The following is a 22,162-nucleotide window of genomic DNA, read 5'->3' on the forward strand; positions in this document are numbered from 1 at the left end:
TGTCGGGATACACAGAGGTGGCATTGAATTTGGTATGCGGCTCATTTCGGTCACTTTTAAAAATAATGTATCAGCTGAGAGTGGATTTGCATTTTCATTCACTGATGAAATAGCTGACTATAGGCTGCAGTATTTCATCATTTTGATCAGTCAGATATTCCCTGTGTTAAATGTACAGTAGTCATTGAAGTTGACCTCTAACCAGTGTGCTCTACTCTACGTTTGAAGTCTTAAAAACACAGCCGTAGGGTTTTTCTTTCCCTTTAACAAGGTTTTATCTCTGCATGTAACCTGAATGAACAGCGTCATCTGTCCTCCAGTAACCCTCAGCTTCCTCATTTGTGATTCATGTATTGGGGACATTTTATTATTCAGTGTGCTGGTGTTTTCTAGCAGCTTTGCAGTCATTGTTCAGGCGATTCCTACGTGTTGTTGTGTGATAAAACCCACTGACACCTCTCGCGTGTCACACGTGTGACTGGACTCGGCCGAGGCGTGTTTACCCTGTACTCCTGGATGATGCCGTTCTGCATCTCGCTGGGCGGAGGCTCCCAGGAGACGCTGATGCTGGAGCTGTTGCTTAGCTTCACTGTTACCACTGTAACAGCTCTGGGTGGGGCACTGGGGACTGTGAGAGGTGGAGGGGGAACAGCATTCATGTCATTTCATCAACATACTCACAGTAAGCACAATGACTGGAGGAATCATTAACAAGTACAAAGCCTTGAAACTGAAAAAAAGCTCAAGGCAATAAGAGCGAGGGCATATCGGTAAAACACAAGTCAAGAAACATGAAAGTGAGCTGCAGCAGGAGCGGGATTAGTTTTATCGAGTGCTTTAAAAAGTTAATGTTTCTTTTGCCAGACTAAGCTACTCAGGCAGGTCGATCCAAAGTCTACAAACGCTGATGGCAAAAAGAGTCTTGTTTTTAATCTAGAGTTTGGATCAACTAACCCGCTGAAAACCTCAGGCTGCAAAAAACGCAGCATGTGGAGGCTGAATTTAATGAAAATAGGGATCAATAGAAATGAACCCAAATTGCGGAGGATATAAAATTAACCCCAAAATGAGATAACAGTACTGAGATCCATGTGGTGTCAGACAGGCTAATGAACAGCCGTTCTAAAGGCCCCGCAATGTCAAAGAAAACCTAGCATATAGTTTATTAAAAGAGGTTTTCTTTGAATCTCTCTCTGGTACAGACGTGTTTCAGAAGTCACCAGATATATTACCCTCGTCTGGGGTTCGAACCAGCAACATCCGGCTGTCCTTTCCCTGGAACTCATCGAAATAGGGACGGATCTTTATCTCGTACTCGGTTCCTTTGAGCAGGTTGGCGAAGACGGTGCTGCGTTCGGAGGGGGAGTTGATGTCCTGGAGGAGCCATGTCCCCCCGCTGGGTCGGTAGAAGAGACGGTAGCCCTGGACGTACTGAGACTGACGGTCGACCTTCATGAATTGAGGGGGAGAGAGAGGAGAGATGGAGATAAAGTGAAAGAGTAGATTTCTCCATTCTCTAACGCTTCATAAAAAAGAGATCCACTCACAGTCCAGGACACTCGGATGGAGGCTGTAGTCAGCGTGACCGGCTCCTGCAGCTGGACGGCCACCTCTCCCAGCTCCCTCTGCACTTGCCTGTGGTCCACTCCCTGACCCGTAGGACTCACATCTGAGAGGAAACACACATATCCACTTCCCCTTAGAGCAATGCCGCTAATGCATTGGCACACACTGTGACTGTGGTGTTTTTCACGGCTCCAGATAGGAGTCATGATTTATTTGGTGCGAGGGAGGCGCAGCACTGACCTTGTGTCCTGACGGGCTCAGAGATGGGGCTCGGGTCACTCAGGCCGTAGGCGTTGACGGCTCGGACGATGAACAGGTAGATGGTGTTGGGGAGGAGGCCGGTGATTGTGTGTGTTTCCATCTTGACCATGTCTGCTACGGTCTGCCACGTGCTGCCTGCTGATTGGCTGTGAAAGGACAGGAGAAAAAAACCTGTTCAGTTTCGATATTTACCGATCTGTAATCTAAGATGACACAGATATTAACCTGCCATCTCAACATATTCACTTCTTTCTGTCGCTGTGGAAAGAGAGCAACGGTGGGGATATTGTACCTTCCTTTACCTTCCTTTTCTACCCCAGCTTTAAGTAAAGTACTTGAGTACATGTACTTAGTTACATTCCACCACTGAAAGACAGTACACAAAAGATGGCACACGTTTCATACTGCATTCAGGAGTGCTTTGTGATGCTGATCTGATGTGTAGATACACAGTTTAACTAACAGCAGGATCTATTTTTGGCTTCATCTAATATTTCTTATCTGGTAAACAATAGCAGACGTGAGCTAAGTCACTCAGCGGGGAGAGGTTTGTGCTCACTAGAAGATCTCCAAGTGATGCAATTTGCTGTCCTGATGAATAATGTAATGAGGCTTGCAAGAAGGCACAGCTGCCAGCAGGAAATGAGGGCATGTTCTTAGCCGTGTGGCACTCCCCCCCCCCAGATGCATTACCCCACCTCAACCCCTCAACCCGTCCCTCTTCATCCCTTCAACTCTTCTTCTTCTCTGTGAATTCACTGTCACCTTGGCAGAGCAGCAGTCACAAAGGCCTCCTCAACCATTTGTTTGACACTTTTAGATTCTCCCCAAGAGGGTACCGTGGGGGTTTGTGGTGAACCAGCTTCAGCGCTGAACTGCACAATTAGACCAAAGTGGAAAACAACTCATGAATACTCATCTGTGTGTGTGTGTGTGTGTGTGTGTGTGTGTGTGTGCAGGCCACTGCGTGCTAGTATTCAAGGTAACTTGCGGAGGAGTTGGGAGTTCACAGACTCACACACGAGGCTGTGGCCCCAGAAAAGAGAAATATGAGTTCAATCTCACCAGGAGAATGTCTGCCTCCGCACATTAAATAAACTCTATTACACCTTGCATATGCACACACACACACACACACACACACACACACACACACACACGCGCCAACCCTTCGCTCTTCCCTGTGCTCCTACAAACAAACCAAAGCACCTCAGGCGAGGAGCTGTTATTGCAAACATCCCAGCGGTCCCCTTCAGCCGCTTTATAAAGAATCAGCGTGCGTTACTTGGAAATGCTCCGCGGCTGCCGTGGGCCACGGTGGACGACTGGATCTGATCAAGCTCTGCCGGTGTTCCCTTCTTTATCGAACTGGAAGGACATATTTCCCCATAACGCTGCCAATCTTCATCTGGACGCCTCCTTCCATCCGTCGAGCCACCCATCCTGCTCCGCTAAATCTACCTTTCCCCCTAATTAATCCAAGGTGGACTTCCTCTCAGGTGGCGGTAGCTGAAAGTTTCTGCTGTGTGTAGATCAGCCACGAAGAGTCCTTTCACATACTATGAACTGTGTGCATGTTCTTACCTGGATAAAACTGGTCTGTAAAATCTGAAATGTTTCTCCTCGTATATTTTATCCACTGAATTGTTCTGTTGAGTTTTTTAATCTTCTTCTCAAGGTCTTATAATAATTAATAAATGTGGCAGCACGACTCTCTTTAAAGAGCTGCATGAAAGGATGTCATCCGTCTGGGATTCGGTGAAGCTGTTTAATGTCTCCAAATGAAAAAACTTTTCTATTCTGACAATACTTTCACTTATTATAAGTGTTGGATTTGAACAGCCTTGACTGCTAAATAAAGAATGATTTGTGACAAAATGATGTGTGCAAAAAGCCTGCAGGTACAGCAGCGACGGGTTCCCTAATAAATAAATCCTCGACGGCCGTGAAGATATAGAGTTCAGGTAAAAACGAAGGTGTGTGTGTCCTTTCTTAGATTTTGCCAAACTCACCTGAAGGCCTCGATGATGTAGGAGGTGACGGCGGCTCCTCCCTCGTGCGCGTTGGGTTGCCAGGTCAGAGAGACGCTGTTCTTGGACACGTCTGTGACTATGGGTTTGTGCGGCGGACCCGGCAACTGGAAGGGCTCCGCGGCCTGAGCGACTGACTGGTCTGCACTCTCTGGATGGTGAGGGAGACGAGGAGGAAACAAAGATGGAGGCAGGAAGAAGGAGGAGAAAGAGGAGGGGAGCGCTCATTTGATTAAACATTAACCACGTCATGATGTTCTCTGTCTAATCCCACTGATGGTCGCTGAGGGCCGACGTCCTCACTTCTAACAGACTTCACAACTACTACTGGATCTTAACTAACCATTATGGCGTTAACAGTCAATAAACTTATGTGTCATCAGAGCAGCTTGTTAAGTCGTTACGCCATTTACTTTCTATTTTTATGTTTATTATGTTCATTTTATGTCTGTTTTCTCATATTGTAAAGCACTTTTGCTGCATTTCTCGTATGAAAGGTGCTATACTACGACGGAGTATTAGGGCCACATTGAGGGGAAAAACAAATCTGACATTTTGAGAATAAAGTCAGAATATTTCAAGACAAAAAAAGTCGTAATATTACGAGAATAAATTCATAACTTTATGAGAAAAAAAGTAATTTCCTCCTCCTCTGAAGAGGCAGTTTCTCCATCAGGTCTGTGTGGTTCTTTCTTCAGAATAAACTCAGTTTCTTTCTCAATCTTTTCCAGGTCCTGATGCTGATGATAATGTGGTGCTGATGAGCCAAAAGATGAAATATTTGGTTATTTGAGAAACCTAAACTAAAGTAGAACTTCACAAGATGCTCCACGTTCCTCATTTTCACACTATTTCCCCTCTAAAATAACACGTACAATTACTACTTTATAATGTTGACTTTATTCTCGTCATATTACGACGTTTTTTCTCATAAATCTGACATTTTTATTCTCGTTAATTATTATTATTATTATTATGTAATGCCACTAATGAAATATCTACAGCTTGAACTATTGTAATGCCTGATGGGTTGTGGAGAAAATAAATAGAGCGTAGCCTCACTGTGCTTTGAGCTGCAGCAGCGGCCGATGATATTTCACAATCATGTCCTGACTGAGGCCATCAGCATGTTTTAACCTTTATTCATCCCCAGAAAGTGCTGTGACGGTGAAGCGTTACACAGAGTCTTATAGCCACATTATTAATAGTGCAGAAATAGAAGAGTGATAATCATGTTTTCAGCTGTATAAAAGTTTTTGTTTAAGATATATATATCTGTGTTTTTATGTTTCATAGAGTTGTCATTTGCATGTATTTATATCACGCAGAGATAATTTACCTTTGACTGTGAGCACTCCGCTCCAGCTCGTCTCTCCACTGGAGCTGGAAGCCAGGCAGGTGTAAACCCCAGAGTCCGTTTCCTGGCAACAGTAAAAGTGTGTATCGTTAGTTTGGTGTGTGAGTGAGACCGTGACGCTATGTTAATGTACCCATTACCAGTGATTGAGACTAAATGTCATATCTCTCAGAATACTGAGCAGAGGGAAGCTGGCAGAGAGCAGAGAGCGGTTGTTCACCCACGGAGCCGACCAGTTTCACATCCAAGTAAGGTTGGCTTTTTACTATCAGTGTAGAGCAGCTTGGAGCTCCTGTTGGTGCCAATAGAGTTTTAAAAAGTGCATCTATTGTATCATGATGAGGTCATGGAAAACCTCAGCATGCATGGAAGTCACAGATGACAGCAAACAAACATCTACGATGGAAACTAAGTGCGTGTAGAGAGGGGAAGTCCCGCCCCTTCCGGTGGACCACTATGGGACCTTATTTTAGAAAACACATGAACGGTAGTCAACGGCGAGTTTTTGTTATCCTGTTTGAATTGTGCCATGAGTCACACATATGATATAATAGCTAGTATTGGTGACGTTTATTGTGCAAGACGAGAGATGTGGTTCACTGAGTGGTTTCACACTAAACTAAATGATACTACGACAAAATGAGACTTTCTTAATTGATTTAATTAGCCGGTGTTTTTAAGTAAAATACAGTATTCAGCCAATAAATTGTTCTAATCTGTTCATCATTATTCTTTCATAGTAAAACAACTGCTTTTATTGGGCATTGATTATTGTTAATTGCATTTGAATATTTGCATTCTCATTAGGCATACCTTAACACAACATCTGTTTTAATGAACTGCTTTTACTTTGGACATTTTGTCAATTGTAGTTATGCCTCATAAATGCTATATTCTCTGTGGACCTATTTGAAGTGAAAGCTAAAGCCAAGCTGGTGGCTTTTATGTTGTTCGTCTGATTCCTACACGGCAGAGGAGGAGACGTAGAGGAGGAGATCAAAGGACAGAATTTTAATGACCAGCTAGAGGTCGAGAAATTTCGGAGGCGCCGGTCTTTATACTCAACAGCTACTTAGCATTCTGCACTGGCTATGGGCAGATGTAATTAAGAGGTGTGTGATAAATGTGTGTGTGCGTGCACATGTGAATGCTGGCTATCACATTTTTGGGGAGGCAAGCCAAAAGCTAGACGGGCTGTGAAATTGCCTACAACAGGGGGAGATGTTGGGGGTCTCTACACGGGGGAATGGGACACTGAGGTAGTTACAACCGGTTTCTGCTGCTTTAGCTTCACCACTCCAGCTCCTTCTTTTTGGCTTTCTTTCTTTGCTTTGTCTCATTCTTTCACTTTCAGTTTCAATTCATCCTTAATTTAAAGTTGAATCTAATTTCAACCTGGACCCTATCTTCCCACGTTTTTGTGTCCAAGTGACTAATGGGGTGAACACTTTTTGAAACTAGTCCAGTATTCAAGGGAGAACGCTGCAGCCGGCAGCTGCTAAACAGGCTCTAATGTAATCCTTTCACCAAAAGAGCACCGTCAATGTTTGTCCAATAAAAGTGCTCCTTTTTGCCACTCACATTGTTATTATACGTGTCTGACAGCACAGTCAAGTAGACTGTTGTCAGGCTATTAAATAGACATTATCAGTTGCTATTAGCCCCCAAAGATGTGGGCAAATAGGGGCCTACTACATCCACTAGTAGGTTTTATCATCAGTTCAAATGGTAGTTTACCGATAGAAGGTATACAGGAGCACAACAGCGACCTCTAGTCACCGTAGTAATTGTGTAGTATAGGCAGTGTGAAACTCCAGGAGTGGAGGTCGGGGATGATGGATGGGACACAAAACACAGAGTTTTCACCCAGGACACCGGAGTTTGCATCCTGTGTGAAACTGGTAGTTGTCTTTGTAGTTATTTTAACCCAAAACCCAATGTTTTTTCCCCTAAACTTAACTAAGTGTTTTGTTTGCCTAAACCTTAAGAAGTTGTAGTTGTGTTGCCTAAACCTAAAGAAGTTGTAGTTTTATTGCCTAAACCTAAAGAAGTTGTAGTTGTGTTGCCTAAACCTAAAGAAGTTGTAGTTTTGCTGCCTAAACCTAAATAAGCTGTAGTTTTGTTGCCTGAATTTAAAGAAGTTGTAGTTTTATTGCCTAAACCTAAAGAAGTTGTAGTTGTGTTGCCTAAACCTAAAGAAGTTGTAGTTTTATTGCCTAAACCTAAAGAAGTTGTAGTTGTGTTGCCTAAACCTAAAGAAGTTGTAGTTGTGTTGCCTAAACCTAAAGAAGTTGTAGTTTTGCTGCCTAAACCTAAATAAGCTGTAGTTTTGTTGCCTGAATTTAAAGAAGTTGTAGTTTTATTGCCTAAACCTAAAGAAGTTGTAGTTGTGTTGCCTAAACCTAAAGAAGTTGTAGTTTTGCTGCCTAAACCTAAATAAGCTGTAGTTTTGTTGCCTGAATTTAAAGAAGTTGTAGTTTTATTGCCTAAACCTAAAGAAGTTGTAGTTGTGTTGCCTAAACCTAAAGAAGTTGTAGTTTTGCTGCCGAAATCTAAAGAAGTTGTAGTTTTGTTGCCTAAACCTAAAGAAGTTGTAGTTTTGTTGCCTGAATTTGAAGAAGTTGTAGTTTGTTGCCTAAACATAAAGAAGTTGTAGTTTTGTTGTCTGACTTTCAAGAAGTTGTAGTTTTGTTGCCTAATCCTAAATAAATTGTAGTTTTGTTGCCTAAACCTAAAGAAGTTGTAATTGTGTTGCCTAAACCTAAAGGAGTTGTAGTTTTGTTGCCTAATCCTAAAGAAGTTGTAGTTTTGTAGCCTAAACCTAAAGAAGTTGTAATTGTATTGCCTAAACCTAAAGAAGTTGTAGTCTTGTAGCCTAAACCTAAAGAAGTTGTAGTCTTGTAGCCTAAACCTAAAGAAGTTGTAGTCTTGTAGCCTAAACCTAAAGAAGTTGTAGTTGTATTGCCTAAACCTTTTAATTTGTGTTCAAAACATGACGTGTTTCATTCAGTTCTATAACATGTTACAACGTGTCGCTTTTAAGTTTCACTTTCACTTTTACAATGTAGTGGGTGTAGTAGGCCCCTACTGACCCACATCTATGATGCTTATAGCGACTGATAACGCCTATTTAATGGCCTGATAACAGTCTAATCGGCTGCACAACGTCATGGAAAGATGTATTATTAACCAGCTCTCACACAAAGGGGCACATTAATACAGTCGTGCATGTCAACTACTGGTGGCCTTAAAGGACCAGTGTGTAGCATTTAGGGGGATCTATTGGCAGAAATGGAATAAAACATTAATACGTATGTTTTCTTTAGTGTATAATCACCTGATAATAGCACCACTAGATGCCACCAAATCCTACACACTGCATGTTTATTGGACCATAAAAGGCAGCAGTGCACAGGTAAAACAGACGATGTGAACAATGCAAGTTTCCAAACATTCACAAATAAAGGCTTTGCAAAGGTTTTACGAGGTATGAATGCATTCAACAATTCGCTAGAGTCTTAAGAACGCGTGAAATGTGATTTGGTTAGAAACAAAACCATGTTTGTTTACAATATAGACCCCACAGAGTGGCCGTAAAACTAGAATCTAGGATCTAAATTAGGTTTCGTTTACAGTACATTGAGAGGGCAAAGGGATGGGCTGTTTGTGTTTTAATGTTGACTGCACCTGTGAGGACTGCTGGCTCTCTGAATAATTCCCCTGTTGCCCTCTGTGTGTGTGTGTGTGTGTGTGTGTGTGTGTGTGTGTGTACAGGTGTGTGTGAGAGGGGAATTTTAATTAGTTTTTCATCTGTTCTGCTGCGAGAGGTTTCGGTCCTCTGTAGTTCTTCAATTTACATGCAGACCCAATCCCCCGCAAACACAATCAGCCTTCCCTTATTCACTTATTCTACGAACACAGCCCATATTACTCCCATTGAAAACCTTATACATTATGCAGAGGATGTGCAAGGCAGAGCCTATCATGACTAATGCCTCGCTGAGCGGCGTGCACATACACGTACACGTCTGGGCCGACTCATCAGTAACGCTGACAGAGGAATTACTCAAGCCTAAGTGGCTTGTCAGAGCGTCCTGCAGGACACGGGACAGGTGACTCTCCGTCCTATACAGCGTCCCTCGCCGCTCCGCCTCTCTTTCTATAGGCCCTGACCTTGAGTTGACCCGTGGTGCCGGCTGACGGTGCGTCTGTCTGTCTGAGGGGGGGGGAAAGCGGGTCCCCAGATGGCGGCGTTTGATCGGTGGATGGGGAATCGGCACAGAGGGGCGGGGCGGGGTAAACAGCCGGGACACCTGACTATTAATCAAGCCCGGCAGCTCTGGGCGCTGCTCGGAAACAGATTGTTGAAAAATGGATTAGGTGAGAGGAGAAGAGGAGAGCAGGAGGGAGGGAGAACAGCTCCACTCTTAAAGAGGGAATATTGTTTATTTATTACATCTCTGGGATATTTCTGCACCGCACTTCCCAGAAATCATCTGCCAGTCACACAGAGTGATCTGAGCTCCACCTCCTGCTAACTACCCAGTTAGCATCAGCCTCCTGCACAATAGTCCACAGAAGGTCGACAATGATGTCAGATCCTTTTTTAGGGAGGATGCAGAAGGGGAATGTGATTACCGACTATTACACACCGGGATTTAAAGTCAACATGTGAACTCGATTTCCTATTTTAACCTGATTACTCGCAGTGATCCGTTTTCTTTTGTCCACGTCGTCCTTCTCCGACTCCTCAGGCTTTGTTTGGGTTCCTCTGCTTCCCAACTGTCCCTCTCTCTTTCCTTTTTTTACTTTGCCATACCCGCACACACCCCCCTACAACACGCCCACATCAACCGTTTAGCAGAATGGCACCACAAACCTCTTTAACCACCCCCTCCCCGAACACACACACACACTTCCCGTCTGTCCAGGACGTCTTGGCACCGGTGAGGGACCGTGGTAGTGTGTGTCTGGCAGAGATCCCAGGGTAATGGCATCTCCTCATTGCCAGGGTACGAGGAACAAACAGACCATCTGTCCTCCTCCAGGGGCCCCGATGAAATCAACTTATTTATACCCATTATTTCAGGGTTAAACCTGTTTTACAAGTGCTGATTTCAGTATTTTTACCATCAAGCACGAGGAAGATTGAGCTCAATGATTACTGTTTGTGTTTCACACTCTCTTTTGACTTCAAGTTCATTCACTGAATCATATCATTAGATAATCAAATCAATAAACTCGTATGAGAAACAAGTGTCTACATCTACTTGTATTTGATAATGATGGTAGTTTACAGGAGATGGAGGCTCCAAGCTGTGTTGGATGTTGGTTTTTCTCTTCCACAGAGTCTGTTTAAAATCTGCCTGGTTGTCTGAGTGCTCCTGTTTTTAGTCTTTCTTTAGTGATGTCGCCACGTTGGCAGACCTCAGACATTCACTCAGTGTGTACAATATTATAATAAAGTAAGATCCTAGTTGTGATAAACCAAAATGATCTCTTAAGACAAAAACACAGACATCTTTTTAGCCATGCTAGCAGCGTGGCTCTAGAGAAGGATATCAGATGATGTGTTCTCATGATCCTGTCACTTCTCATCTAACACCACCAGCAGGTTGACGTGTGTGGTTCGGAGTGAAATGTCTTGACCACTATTTCGTAGATAAACTTAGAACTATCCGTGTTCTTTGGATAACTAACTGCTAAAACTAATGACGTTCCCATCAGCCTCAGCTGGACTTAGTTTGTAGCGCTTATTAGCAAATGTTGGCATGCTAACACGCTAAACTAAGACGTTGAACATGGTAAACATTTTACCTGCTTAACATCGGCATGTTGGCTTTTCCATTGTGAGCATGTGAACATTTCGCCCTCCTACTTTACTGAACTGAAGCCTTTATTCACGCTTCAATAATACATGCATAACGTGTGGTTTGATGCCCAATACAAAAACACTGAATAATATATTTATACAGATTTTGCAATCAGCAGAGCAGCGTGTGCTGTGGATCTTTATCCAATCATAATCAACCATCATGTAGCCTAATTCAGATGAAATCAAAGTGATCAGACATCCAGCCCGCTACAGACTGTGAGTTTTGCAGCGCCCCTCGTTCCGGACCTCGCCGCTGAGTTTTCACTGCGCAGTGCGCCCTCTCTCCCTGTGGAGAGAGACGGGATTCACGGCACGACTGTCAACCGGGGCGGACTGTCCTCAAGTGCGAGGGGGTCTGCAACGATGTCGGCACGCCCGTCTCGTTTTCCATGCTTATGCTGTGTGACTTTTTTGCCAACAGCAACCAAGTTCTTCGTAGATCTAGCCTCTTCATTTTGCTCTCAAAGTGCTCCAGATTGATGCATTTAACAGTGTATTAGTCTAAGTCATCCAAAGCTGGTTCCCCCACTTCTAAACTCATGTCGGCGCCGCTGTCTCAGAGCATCTCTGTGCCTGACTGTGTAGATATTTAGTCCTGTTTTCTACCATCATTACAGTTGCGGGTAAATGGAGAGAAACAACTGTGGGATTCTTTGTTTTACTGATGGACTCTAGTGTCCAACTCCTGATATCAATGAAACTAAAGTGCATCTCAAATGAAACAAACATGATTTCTACAAGTAAGTTTGTGATCTTATCTCTGAAACCCGAAGCCATAAATACCAGGTGTTGTTGTGTCTGCTGTAAAACAATAAAATCAAATACCCCTCCGTCACCGAGGGCATGTCTGTTCACTGTGTAGATAGAGTCTGATCAAACGCAGCCACAGTCTACAGAGAACTTCAACACAGAGTTTGACAACTTGAAAAGCACGAGCGCTTCCAAGTCGGTGCTCTTAGCTGTCAAGTCAGTGCCTTTTATTCCTACATGACATGAATGCAACATGAAATGTACTTGAGGCTTCTGACTCCCGACGTCTCCGTCTCCCCTCTCCTCTCACTCGCTCCTCCATCTCGCTCTCTCTCTCTCTCTCATTCATCCAGTCCTCACTCGCAGTGATGTATTGAGGATTTAATTACAAGTCTCAGCGATCGTTAATCATTGAGAACCCACAATCAATTAATGTGTGAGCCTCCTCGAGTTTCGCAGAGGCTGCGGTGACCTCAGGTGCTGCTTCATACCCAGGAGGGAATTCTGGGCAGAATGGATTTCATTAGCACGGAGTAAGACGATGCTAACGACTGCTAATGGCCTCACGCGCTCATTATCATGGCGATCACGCCTCACAGATGAGGTTTTTGCTACATTCCCCACCTCTCCTCCTCTCATAAAAAACTCATCATTTGAGTCAACGGTAAAACTGTTTAAGTGCTTCGTACTTTCCCTATAATTAAAACTGGTCTTTTATCACGTTGAATATGTTTATCTTACGTGAACGGCATCATATTTGATGTGCAAACAGTAATACATGAAGGTCGAGGATACATTTTAATGAGTTCACTGGAAATGGTGGTGTGATGGAATGAGAAGTACAGCAATAAATATAGAAGGAATTAAAAATAAGTTTAAGGTCATCACAGAAACGCTGAATTTAAAAGGCAAAATAACAATTAAAAAGTTTGTTCCTGCTTCATTAGTGGAGGATTACATTAACGGATGAACTGCGTCTTAGTTGTTTAAGTGGAAGTCTTTTATTCAGATACCTGGAGGTTGGTGATTTGGAAGGTGCCGTTTTCCATCAAGCTGATTCGACCGTCGTTTCCCAGGATCCTCTGGCCGTCTTTCTCCCACTGGATGCTGGGGATGGGGTTGCCCAGGATGTGGCAGTGCAGCTGAGCGGTGGAACCGGGAGCTAAAGTGTGATTGGCTGGTCCCTGGCGGATGAGGGGCGGGAGGCGGTCCGAAGGTGCTGAAGGGACAGAGAGACGAAGGGAGATGGTTTGAGATACAACCAGGCGGCAACCTCTGGGTCTGAGAAGTGAAGGCAATTCTGAAGTGCCTTAAACCTGCATTCTCTCTACCAGCCAGCAGGGGGCGACTCCTCTTATTGTATAGACGTCTACTTCTCTCTTGATTTATTACCTCAGTAAACATTGTAAACATGAGTTTATGGTCTCAATCACTAGTTTCAAGTCTTCTTCAATACAGCATGATGTTCATTTAGTAAATTATGGTGCCATTTAGAGTCAGATAGACAATAAAGCAGGGGATGCTTTAGGGCGGGGCTACCTTGTGATTGACAGGTCGCTACCACGGCGTTGTCCGTGTTTTCGTCTTAGAACTTTAACCCAATCTTACTCAGCGTTCAGTTGTACTTAGCTCCACCCTCTCATGTCTCTTCTGGTTGCAAATAACAACGGCCAAATGCTGAACTCGAGGCTTCAGAACCGTAGCCCACAAACCAACGGATGACGTCACATCCCAGGGATTACATCCAGTTCTTATATACAGTCTATGTACCAGACCGGGAGGCCCAAATCCACCTGGCGCAGAACTGTGACACAGGAGCTGGACAAGATGAACCTGTCATGGGGAGAGGCCCAACATGCTGCCAAGGACCGAATACAATGGAGAGAGCTCATTGAAGCCTTATGTCCCATAGGGGATGAAGAGGAATGATGATGATGTACCAGACGAATGGATGCTGACAGATCCATCGCTGTGTAAAAAGTTAGCTGTGAGACATTTTGTTAGCTCAAGGAAATGTAAAAAATAAATGCATAAATGTTTGTTTTCATCAGCTGCACCGCCGGGCTTCACATCCGTGGAATAAGAAGTGGAATGGACATTTATAATCATCCCTGTTTTGATGTGCAGCTACAGCTACTGCTCGTAAACTCAGGAGTTCATGTCCTGAAGAGTAAGCCTGGCCCCTTGTGTGCCCACAGCCTTCACAGGCATCACCAAGGAACTCCTCATGGACATATAAGGCTGCGCTCCACGTCTTTATGCCCAGAAGTATAATCTTCAATGTAAACACAACAGAGTCATGCTTAGTTTGGACAAGTCCAGTAAATTCCTGCACATACGTACAGAACTGGCTGTGGAGAGGAGTCGAAGACTGACATTTACCTTCAGATGTGGAGCTTCTGTGCTGCAGAAAGCTCTGATATCATCAGCAAACTGAAGCTCACTGAAGCTCACAGTCAATACAGGAGTTAGTGTAGATAGAGCTGAACAAAATCCCTGTTTACTCCCTGAATAGGGGGGGGGGGTGTGTGCAGGGAGGGCAGCATATGCTGCAGCGGGGTTATTTGCATAGAAATATCACCAGTTGTCCCTTTTGATTACATCGGATAAGGACTCCTGCTGTTTGCTCATTTGGGGAAGAATATTTTAATTTGAGACAGATTTGTAGGACGGCTTTTTGAATTTATATCGCTGCACATGTGTGTGTGTGTGTGTGTGTGTGGGGGGGGGGGGGGGGTGTTATATCACTGTGATTGTGAGAAATGATTAATCAGATGTGAAGCTGAAATGTTAACTTTAAAGACTAGCAAAGACTTGTTGTTGGTGTTTAGATTAGGAATGAGGTTTTTCACCTTCAAACGTGCACATGTGCACGTGTACTTTCATGACTTATTGTCTCTCTTTTTTTTCTCGATTGACTTCATTACACTTACACAGAAGAGAGGTTCACACGTGTTCCTTATTAATGTTTAATAAGCATTCATTATTAAACTAGTGAGTCAAATTAGCTGCCAGCGGAGGATACACACATTGCAGCGGCAAATGCTAATTATATTCTTCTATTGATTCAAGGCTTAAAGGACCAGTGTGCAGCATTCAGGGGGATCTATTGGCAGAAATGGAATATAATATTAATATAATCACCTGAAACTAAGAGTTGTGTTTTTGATAGCTCAGAATGAGTCGTTTATATCTACATAGGGTCCGACACGTTTCTACAGAAGCCCAGAACGGAAAAACCAAACACTGGCTGTAGTTTTCCAACACGCTCGGCAAACGGGAGAAGTTTCAGTCGGCTGCAATCTACAACCTCACCACTAGATGCCGCCAGATCCTACAGGCTGCTCCTTTAACAGTAATATCTCTCACACAAATGCCCAAAAAATTTCCCTAACGATGCGTCATGTAGCTCAGTGCTGTCTTCTGACAACCAATGACAATAATCTGCCAAACAGAGGCCAGACAATATACTTCAGTTTAAATAGGAGGGTACTGTCGGTGCATTGGATGAACAGAAAGACAAAGTGATTCTTAATCTCAGTGAGGCACCTCTCCTGGTTAAAGAAAGTTAAATATTTGGACCAAACTGAATTCAGATCTTGAGCAAATATATATATAACAGGTGTATGAGTTTGAACAGTGGAAGCCAAAAAAGCCAAGTAACAAGGACGCCAGGTATGGACCGCAAACAAGCGGCCAAGTTTTTACTTGTAGCTAACAATCACTGAATCTTTAATGTGACCTGAGTCCTTTAATGAGTCCACAGCCGGTTGTGTGTTTACACTCACCACTTTCCACCTCCAGCAGGGCTTTAGTCAGGATGCTGCCGGCCACACTGATGGCCTGGCAGATGTAATAACCGGAGTCTTCGACTTGGACGTCGGCGACGGTGAGCTCGCCGCTCAGCGACACGGAGAAACGACCCGCCTGTGACGGCTCCTGGATGGGGAACAGCAAGATCTGGGGAAGAGAGACATCAGACTTTTTATTCAGTTTCTTCCTGATCAGCTACATGAATGAAGAAGCTGAATGTGATGTACATTAAAGTGTTCATCACTCATGTGTTTTAGCTTGTGGGCTTTTTTTTGTAATTAGTTTAAAATACAGGCATTCATTTTAGTGAGTTTATTCAGTTAGCTAATATTGAAAATGAAATTCTTGAAACCCTCGAGCTCCCACACAAATGTCAATGCCAGACGTGAGCTGTTTCACCTTCGGCTTTATTAAGAATTTTAATTTCATTTTACATAACGTTCATAATATTAATCCATAAATGTGTCTCTCTTGAATGTTCATGGATAAGAGCTTTTCATTTAGACAAAATAGATAAGTTAGGTCACTTGGAAATAAAGAGGTGAAGACGAGGAGGACAGTTGTTACTGTGGCAGTTATCTGAATGCAGTCTGACAGCAGCGATTGACCATGGAGAGATACCTTGAAACTTTATCACATTGTGATAAAGGACATAGAACAACAAAGCTGGACAAATGAAGGCGAGGAATAGACGGGACAAAAGAACTAGAGAGAGCAACACCGAGGCCGCCACATCTTGGACAAGTCTAGTGCATGAAAAAGAGACATGATGTTGAGGGATGGATGGAGGAACAGCAGCAGCACGGAGGATGAACGGTTCATCATAAAGACGACGGCTGGCTCGTTGCAAAAGAGCTGCTGTATACTAGAAAACACTGAAACTCATTACTGTCGTTGTGCACTCAGCATTAACAAATCAAGAAAACTAATTCCTTTCATTGCATCTATATCATGCAGGACCTCAGCTGCTTTACACAGAAACCAACTTTTCCCCTTGATCCCCTCTCCTTCTCCTTTTTCATCTGAAATAATAATAATAATATATTTGCAGGGTGTTTCACTAAAAGGCAGCTAACATTTCCCAACATGCTACCCACACACTTCCTCTCCTCCTCCATGCTTTCTCCTCTTTATCGCTCTCCTCCACTCTTGTTCTCCGTCTCCCACACACATTCTCCAGGCCTCCTCCGATCTCGCTCTTCCCCCCTCTAATCTGTACCTGGGAGCCATGCTCCGGGCACCCACGCACTCCCATCAGGCCTTTCAGTGCATTCCAACAGGCTGCTATGCTTATCACACGCTCGCCTTTCTCACACTCATACTTATGCATGCACAAACCCACACACACACACGCACAGGCCCGAGCACACACTCACGCTTTGGTGAGTAATACCCTGCGTGGATGATGGGAAAATGAGGTGTGTATGAATGTGAGTCACCCTGGCGCTAAACTACAGCACAAAGTGATAAAAGCAAAGGATGAGAGTCAAGAACATGACAAAAGAGAAGAAGAGACTTTCTTTAAAGCACATGTACCCGAGAGGCTTGTGAAGAAACCAGCTTAAACTAGCATCGGGACATTGTTGTCTGCTGTGTTTATGATAGTGTATTCATCTTGTTTTATCATATAACGTCATAGAAATGTTGCATACTGTACTGTCAGGGATGGGAGTTTAATTAAAGACTGAAGAACAAAAACAATACAGTTTCTATTTATGAACACTGTTGTGAGGTCTTTGTTGGATTTCACATTGGACTGCTCTCAACTAGCTCAAAGAAACTCTCTGTCTCTGTTTCAGTATTATCATGATCCCAGTATTTCATATATTTGTAATTATTTATTTGCTTCAAAACTACAGTGAAAAGGAAACACAACACATCCCTCTGGATTCAATTTTAAGATGGATCTGAACTTGTTCTGAACTGTTTATTCGCACAGTGCACGCCGGGCTTCCGATGATTTCCAAACGCTCTACACACCGGGCACTGGACCCCTCATTCAAAACATACTCCATGAAGGATGGACCTGATATATATATATATATAAGTCAAAGGTTTATGAGAAAAAAGTGGTAAAATTATGAGAAAAAAAGTCATAATATTATAAAGTAGTAATTTTACGTGTTATTTCTTTTTTTCCTCGTAAGTAATGACTTTTTTCCTCGTAATATTACGACTTTATTCTCGTAATATGACTTTATTCTCGTAATATTGCGACTTTTTTTTCTCATAAAGTTACGAATTTTTTCTCATAATATTATGACTTTATTGTGTAAATCTGAGATTATTTTTCCTTCAATGTGGCTCTAATACTCCGTAGTACATTGTCTCTTTGGCCCTCACTGCATTAGACTTATATACTATATACTTAGACTATAAACTGTGTTACCTTTCAATAGTAAAGGTTGCTGACCTCTGATCTAGTTCATTAAAAGGTGCTCATTTATTGTGATGGATGCAGTATATTCCCCATGGCTTCACTATTTTAACTCCTATTGACGTCATAGTACAGAAACTTCTATGACCGGTGGGCGCGCTGTTAACCACGAGGCCACACTCAAACACTGTGCTCCAATACACCTGCTGTCAGAAGCACGTTGACCGTGAGACCCCGGATGGATGCCTCAGAGGGCGGTGTGGTGGCGTCATCCTCTATGAAACAGAGGATGACTTTAATAGACATGAGCCACAAGACGTTTTCTTACCTGGCTGCCTTCTTTTTGCCAAAACACAGCTGGCGGAGGGTTTCCTTTGGTGCCACAGAGGAAGGTTACGGTGCGACCCGGCGCTGTGATCTGGTCCCGCGGCCGAACCACGATCTGAGGGGGCACTGCGACACAGAGAACGGAGAGAAATCATCATCAGAGCAACATAGACATGATGTCCTTGTGTGTGTTGAGTGGGCTTAATACAGTGAGAATACACGCCCTCTGGTCCTCCCCCCCCGGTTCAAAGCTTCTGGAAAGACGTAACAACTAAACTCTCAGAATGTTTTGCATGCAACATCCCACCATCTCCATCCATCTGCCTTCTTGGCGATCTGTCAGACTTAATAACACCAAGCAACACATCTTTACTTCTGGCATCATCTATCAACAACTATATTCTCCTCAATGTGAAATCCAGACGCCTCCTCTCTATAAAACATTGGTTGCACCTCCTCTCAGAGCACACGTCACTACAGCACGTCTCCAAACACAATAATCAAATCACAGAATTCAATAAAGATGTCTCATATCTTATCCTGCCTCTTAATTATATCATCTTCATATTACAATCCCACCCCGTCCTTTACCTTACCTATACCCCATCTTACCCGTTTATTTATACGTCTCTGTTCTGTCTGTGAGCTCTTTGTTTTCTCTCAACGTTAATATCTGTCTGTTTACCTACATGTGTCCACGTCCACTCTTGAATGTTTTTTGTCGTTGTCTGTTTATTCGTTTAGATGTCGTCAAGGTGGCCAGCTCTTAAATACAGTGAGAAAGTGCCAGCAGTGACATTGAGTGCATGAATCTGTGACAGGCCATCAGTGATCATAACCAGCAGCTCATAACTCTTTCACTCAAGCTCGCCTTGTCTCTTTATCTCTCTCTCTCACACACACACACACACACACACACACACACACACACACACTTACACTAAAGGCCACATGTGGGACAAACTTAAAAAGAAAGTATAGATATAAAGGTGTTATAGTTCATTGAGGAGAATGTAAGTCAGCTGTTATTCTATTATCAGCTGCTAGTGGCTTTTAACCCTCAGTTAACTATGTTCAAATATCCATTATGTCCTCGTATTCAATCAAGGTTACCAACCAATTATTCCTGATTAAACAGATGATTTTGTTTCAAAATAGCAAATAACACACCATATTTTGTGCTCGGTTGCCGCTGACCTTTCAAATAAATCTCAACCGATGAGATAACAGCTGCAACTGTTGTTGTTGCCTAGAAACAGCGAGTCGCATTCCTTCGATGACATATTATACCTGCGCTGTGCTTTGCCTTTGCAGGGCTCTGTGCCACACCTGGTGAAGGCAGCTTTAAGTTGGTAGAGACTCAGGAACATGTACTGCATTTGGACCAGGAGGAACCAGGGAATACATTTAGTTCCTCTAGGATAGTTCCCGGTCACGTGATCACGCTCTCTCTTCTCCTCTCTGTCTTTTCTAAAGTGAAGCCGACAGCAAAGCCTAACTTGACTTTTAATGTTATCAGACAAAGAGAAATGCTCTCCTCTCGTCCTAAACTTAAAACTTTAACTTTATTAGACCAGATTATACGAGCATGAGATTTGACCTCTAAATTTAACCTTAGGACGCAGCGGGCTGCTGTAAAGCACCCGGGGTTCAGGTTCTCCCCAGAACTTAACGTAGACCTTGGTCCCTGTGGTCAAAACTCAATGAGTTCCTCTGAAGGTTCTTAGTTCTGGGAGAAAGTTCCTGGGGGCTAAATGAGAACATCCCAGTGGTTCAGGAACTATGGGGGCGGGCTTTGCAAGGCTGGACGTCACCAATTGGCCAAACACAAACCCAGCAGCTGCTTCAACTTATGAAGCTGGGTAGTACCAGAGACAGTTCAGACAGGAGACAGGTGAACACGCCATGACCCCGCCCACTTAGGAAACAGGAGGCGTATACCATTTCAAACTACCGGCAGAGCTTGAGAGGCGTCATCTCTGTTATAGAGCATCTCTGCTAGTACTGGGCGCGGCTAGCAGCAATATTCAAATGTGGAGTAAACATCTGTTGTAACGTTTAATAAAGTTAAAAACAATGTTGTTTCCCTCCTGTCTAGTTTAAAAAAAAGAAAGAAAGAGTGAGATAGCGAGATAAAGAGAGAGAGAGAGAGAGAGAGAGAGAGAGAGAGGGAGGGATGCTTATTGGTTAAACTACATGTCTAAATTCAGGTTGGTGGGTCACCTTTATGATGCAAGACACCAGGCTCAGATGTCTTTGAACACACACACACACACAAGCACGCACACACATACGCACGCACACACACACACACACACACACACACACACACAAGCACACACACACACACGCACACACACACGCACACACCCCTCTTTGATTTCTATTGATTCTGTAGCAAGTGACAGGCCTTCCTCCACAGAGAGGGGGATGGGGGGGGTGTGAATGCATAATGATGCCCTCCACCAGTCCTAATTGATTTCTCATCTTCCCACCTGATCTCATGCTTCTCTTTCATTCTCCGTCTCAATTAGCACAGAGAGAAACCGAGAGAAAGAGAGAGAGAGACAGAGGTGGAGAACCTTCCTAAAGAAGAGAAAGACAAGGGACAGAAACAGAAACACCAGCCAATGTTTCCATCCACAGTTGTCTTATGTGAGTGGCTTTGGGGTTTCTTGCAAACGGTACGCAACGTTGTTGTGTGCCCTCCTTACAATATACTGTATTTGAAAAAAAAAGATTTTGTTGTGTTGTGTTCAAGCACAACATAACTTTGCTTCAATTCATAAACCTAAAGCAATTGCATTTTAAGAAATGCTTGCTTCCCTCAGAGGAGGCCAATTTCTCTTACACTGTGTTTAGAGGCTCAGAGATGGATTGAATTCTTAAAGCAGCACAGAAGCCAAGATAAACGGAGAAAAAGTGGAGGGTCAAGTCTGAGAAACGTGCCAGCACTTAAAGCAGATGAGTGTAAAGTGTTGACATTTTCTCCGACATGAAATGTTGGTGCAGGGCCTGGAATGAGAATCCCTGACTACCCGATATCTAGCATCCCTCTTCCTGTAATCGCTCACCTCAGATGAGTGTAAAAGCTTCATTTCATGCCCTGCATACACATCTTTATTCCCCCGTCTTGGGAGTAGCCCTGCCCTTTTGCTATCCTAAACACTGCTTCCACCACGGGGCCCCTTCACACAGCAGGAGGGGATCCAAGTGTCGGCCTCAGGATAAATCACATTGTAAGGAGGACTTGGCCGAGGTGGGCAGGGTCATGTTCTGGGATCAAAGATGCAGCCCCCTCCAGTAACCCTAAAGGTCAAAGGCCAAACATGCTCCCCAGGGTTTTGGATGTAAACCACGGAGCGCAACATGGACCAGTGGCACCGAACCCCTGCTTTCACTTCCGAGCTCAAGGACGGGCTTCCTGTCAAGACTGATGCAAGGCCTGAAATATTAAAGAAATGCAGTGTAATACCGGCGTCTTATGTAATGCAACTCCAGGCTCGTGCACATATAGATGTGTGATGAACACACAGGAGAAAAGACACTGTGCCATGCTAAGCAGGCCATTTGACAAAAACTTGTCAACACCTGAATATTCCCCTTCACGTCTGACACAACGCCGTAACTTTGACCCACATACAGTGACAGCTTAGAATATTCAGACTATTAAAACGCTGTTATTTGGTGCGCTACACAGCCCTGTCTGGAGAATAACAATGTTTGATTTGAGGAGGCAAGCCGGCATACTGCCTGAGGCTGCAATAAATAATTAGCAATAATGGGTGCACTAGGCGCGACACTGA

The 22,162-nt window shown here is 43.7% G+C and overlaps 1 protein-coding gene and 1 long non-coding RNA gene across 9 annotated transcripts in view; one reads left to right on the forward strand and one right to left on the reverse strand.

The window, feature by feature from the left end:
* robo3 (roundabout, axon guidance receptor, homolog 3 (Drosophila)) overlaps positions 1–22,162 on the reverse strand; it is a 159,090-nt gene that overhangs the window by 11,354 nt on the left and 125,574 nt on the right. For all 8 annotated transcript variants that reach the window (XM_074612058.1, XM_074612050.1, XM_074612052.1 and 5 more), the window contains 9 exons: positions 18,358–18,482; positions 15,628–15,799; positions 12,853–13,058; positions 5,197–5,278; positions 3,840–4,008; positions 1,807–1,973; positions 1,548–1,669; positions 1,233–1,449; positions 504–628 (listed from right to left, as the gene is read on the reverse strand). In XM_074612058.1, coding sequence (XP_074468159.1) covers positions 504–628; positions 1,233–1,449; positions 1,548–1,669; positions 1,807–1,973; positions 3,840–4,008; positions 5,197–5,278; positions 12,853–13,058; positions 15,628–15,799; positions 18,358–18,482 — 1,385 coding nt within the window. The remainder of the gene's footprint in view (positions 1–503; positions 629–1,232; positions 1,450–1,547; positions 1,670–1,806; positions 1,974–3,839; positions 4,009–5,196; positions 5,279–12,852; positions 13,059–15,627; positions 15,800–18,357; positions 18,483–22,162) is intronic.
* Positions 7,188–7,881, forward strand: LOC141753419 (uncharacterized). The gene is made up of 2 exons (XR_012590450.1): positions 7,188–7,507; positions 7,836–7,881. It is a non-coding gene; the product is annotated as an uncharacterized LOC141753419 (long non-coding RNA).

Source organism: Sebastes fasciatus, chromosome 16 (assembly GCF_043250625.1).
Source record: "Sebastes fasciatus isolate fSebFas1 chromosome 16, fSebFas1.pri, whole genome shotgun sequence".
In the NCBI taxonomy this organism is placed as follows: Eukaryota; Metazoa; Chordata; class Actinopteri; order Perciformes; family Sebastidae; genus Sebastes; species Sebastes fasciatus.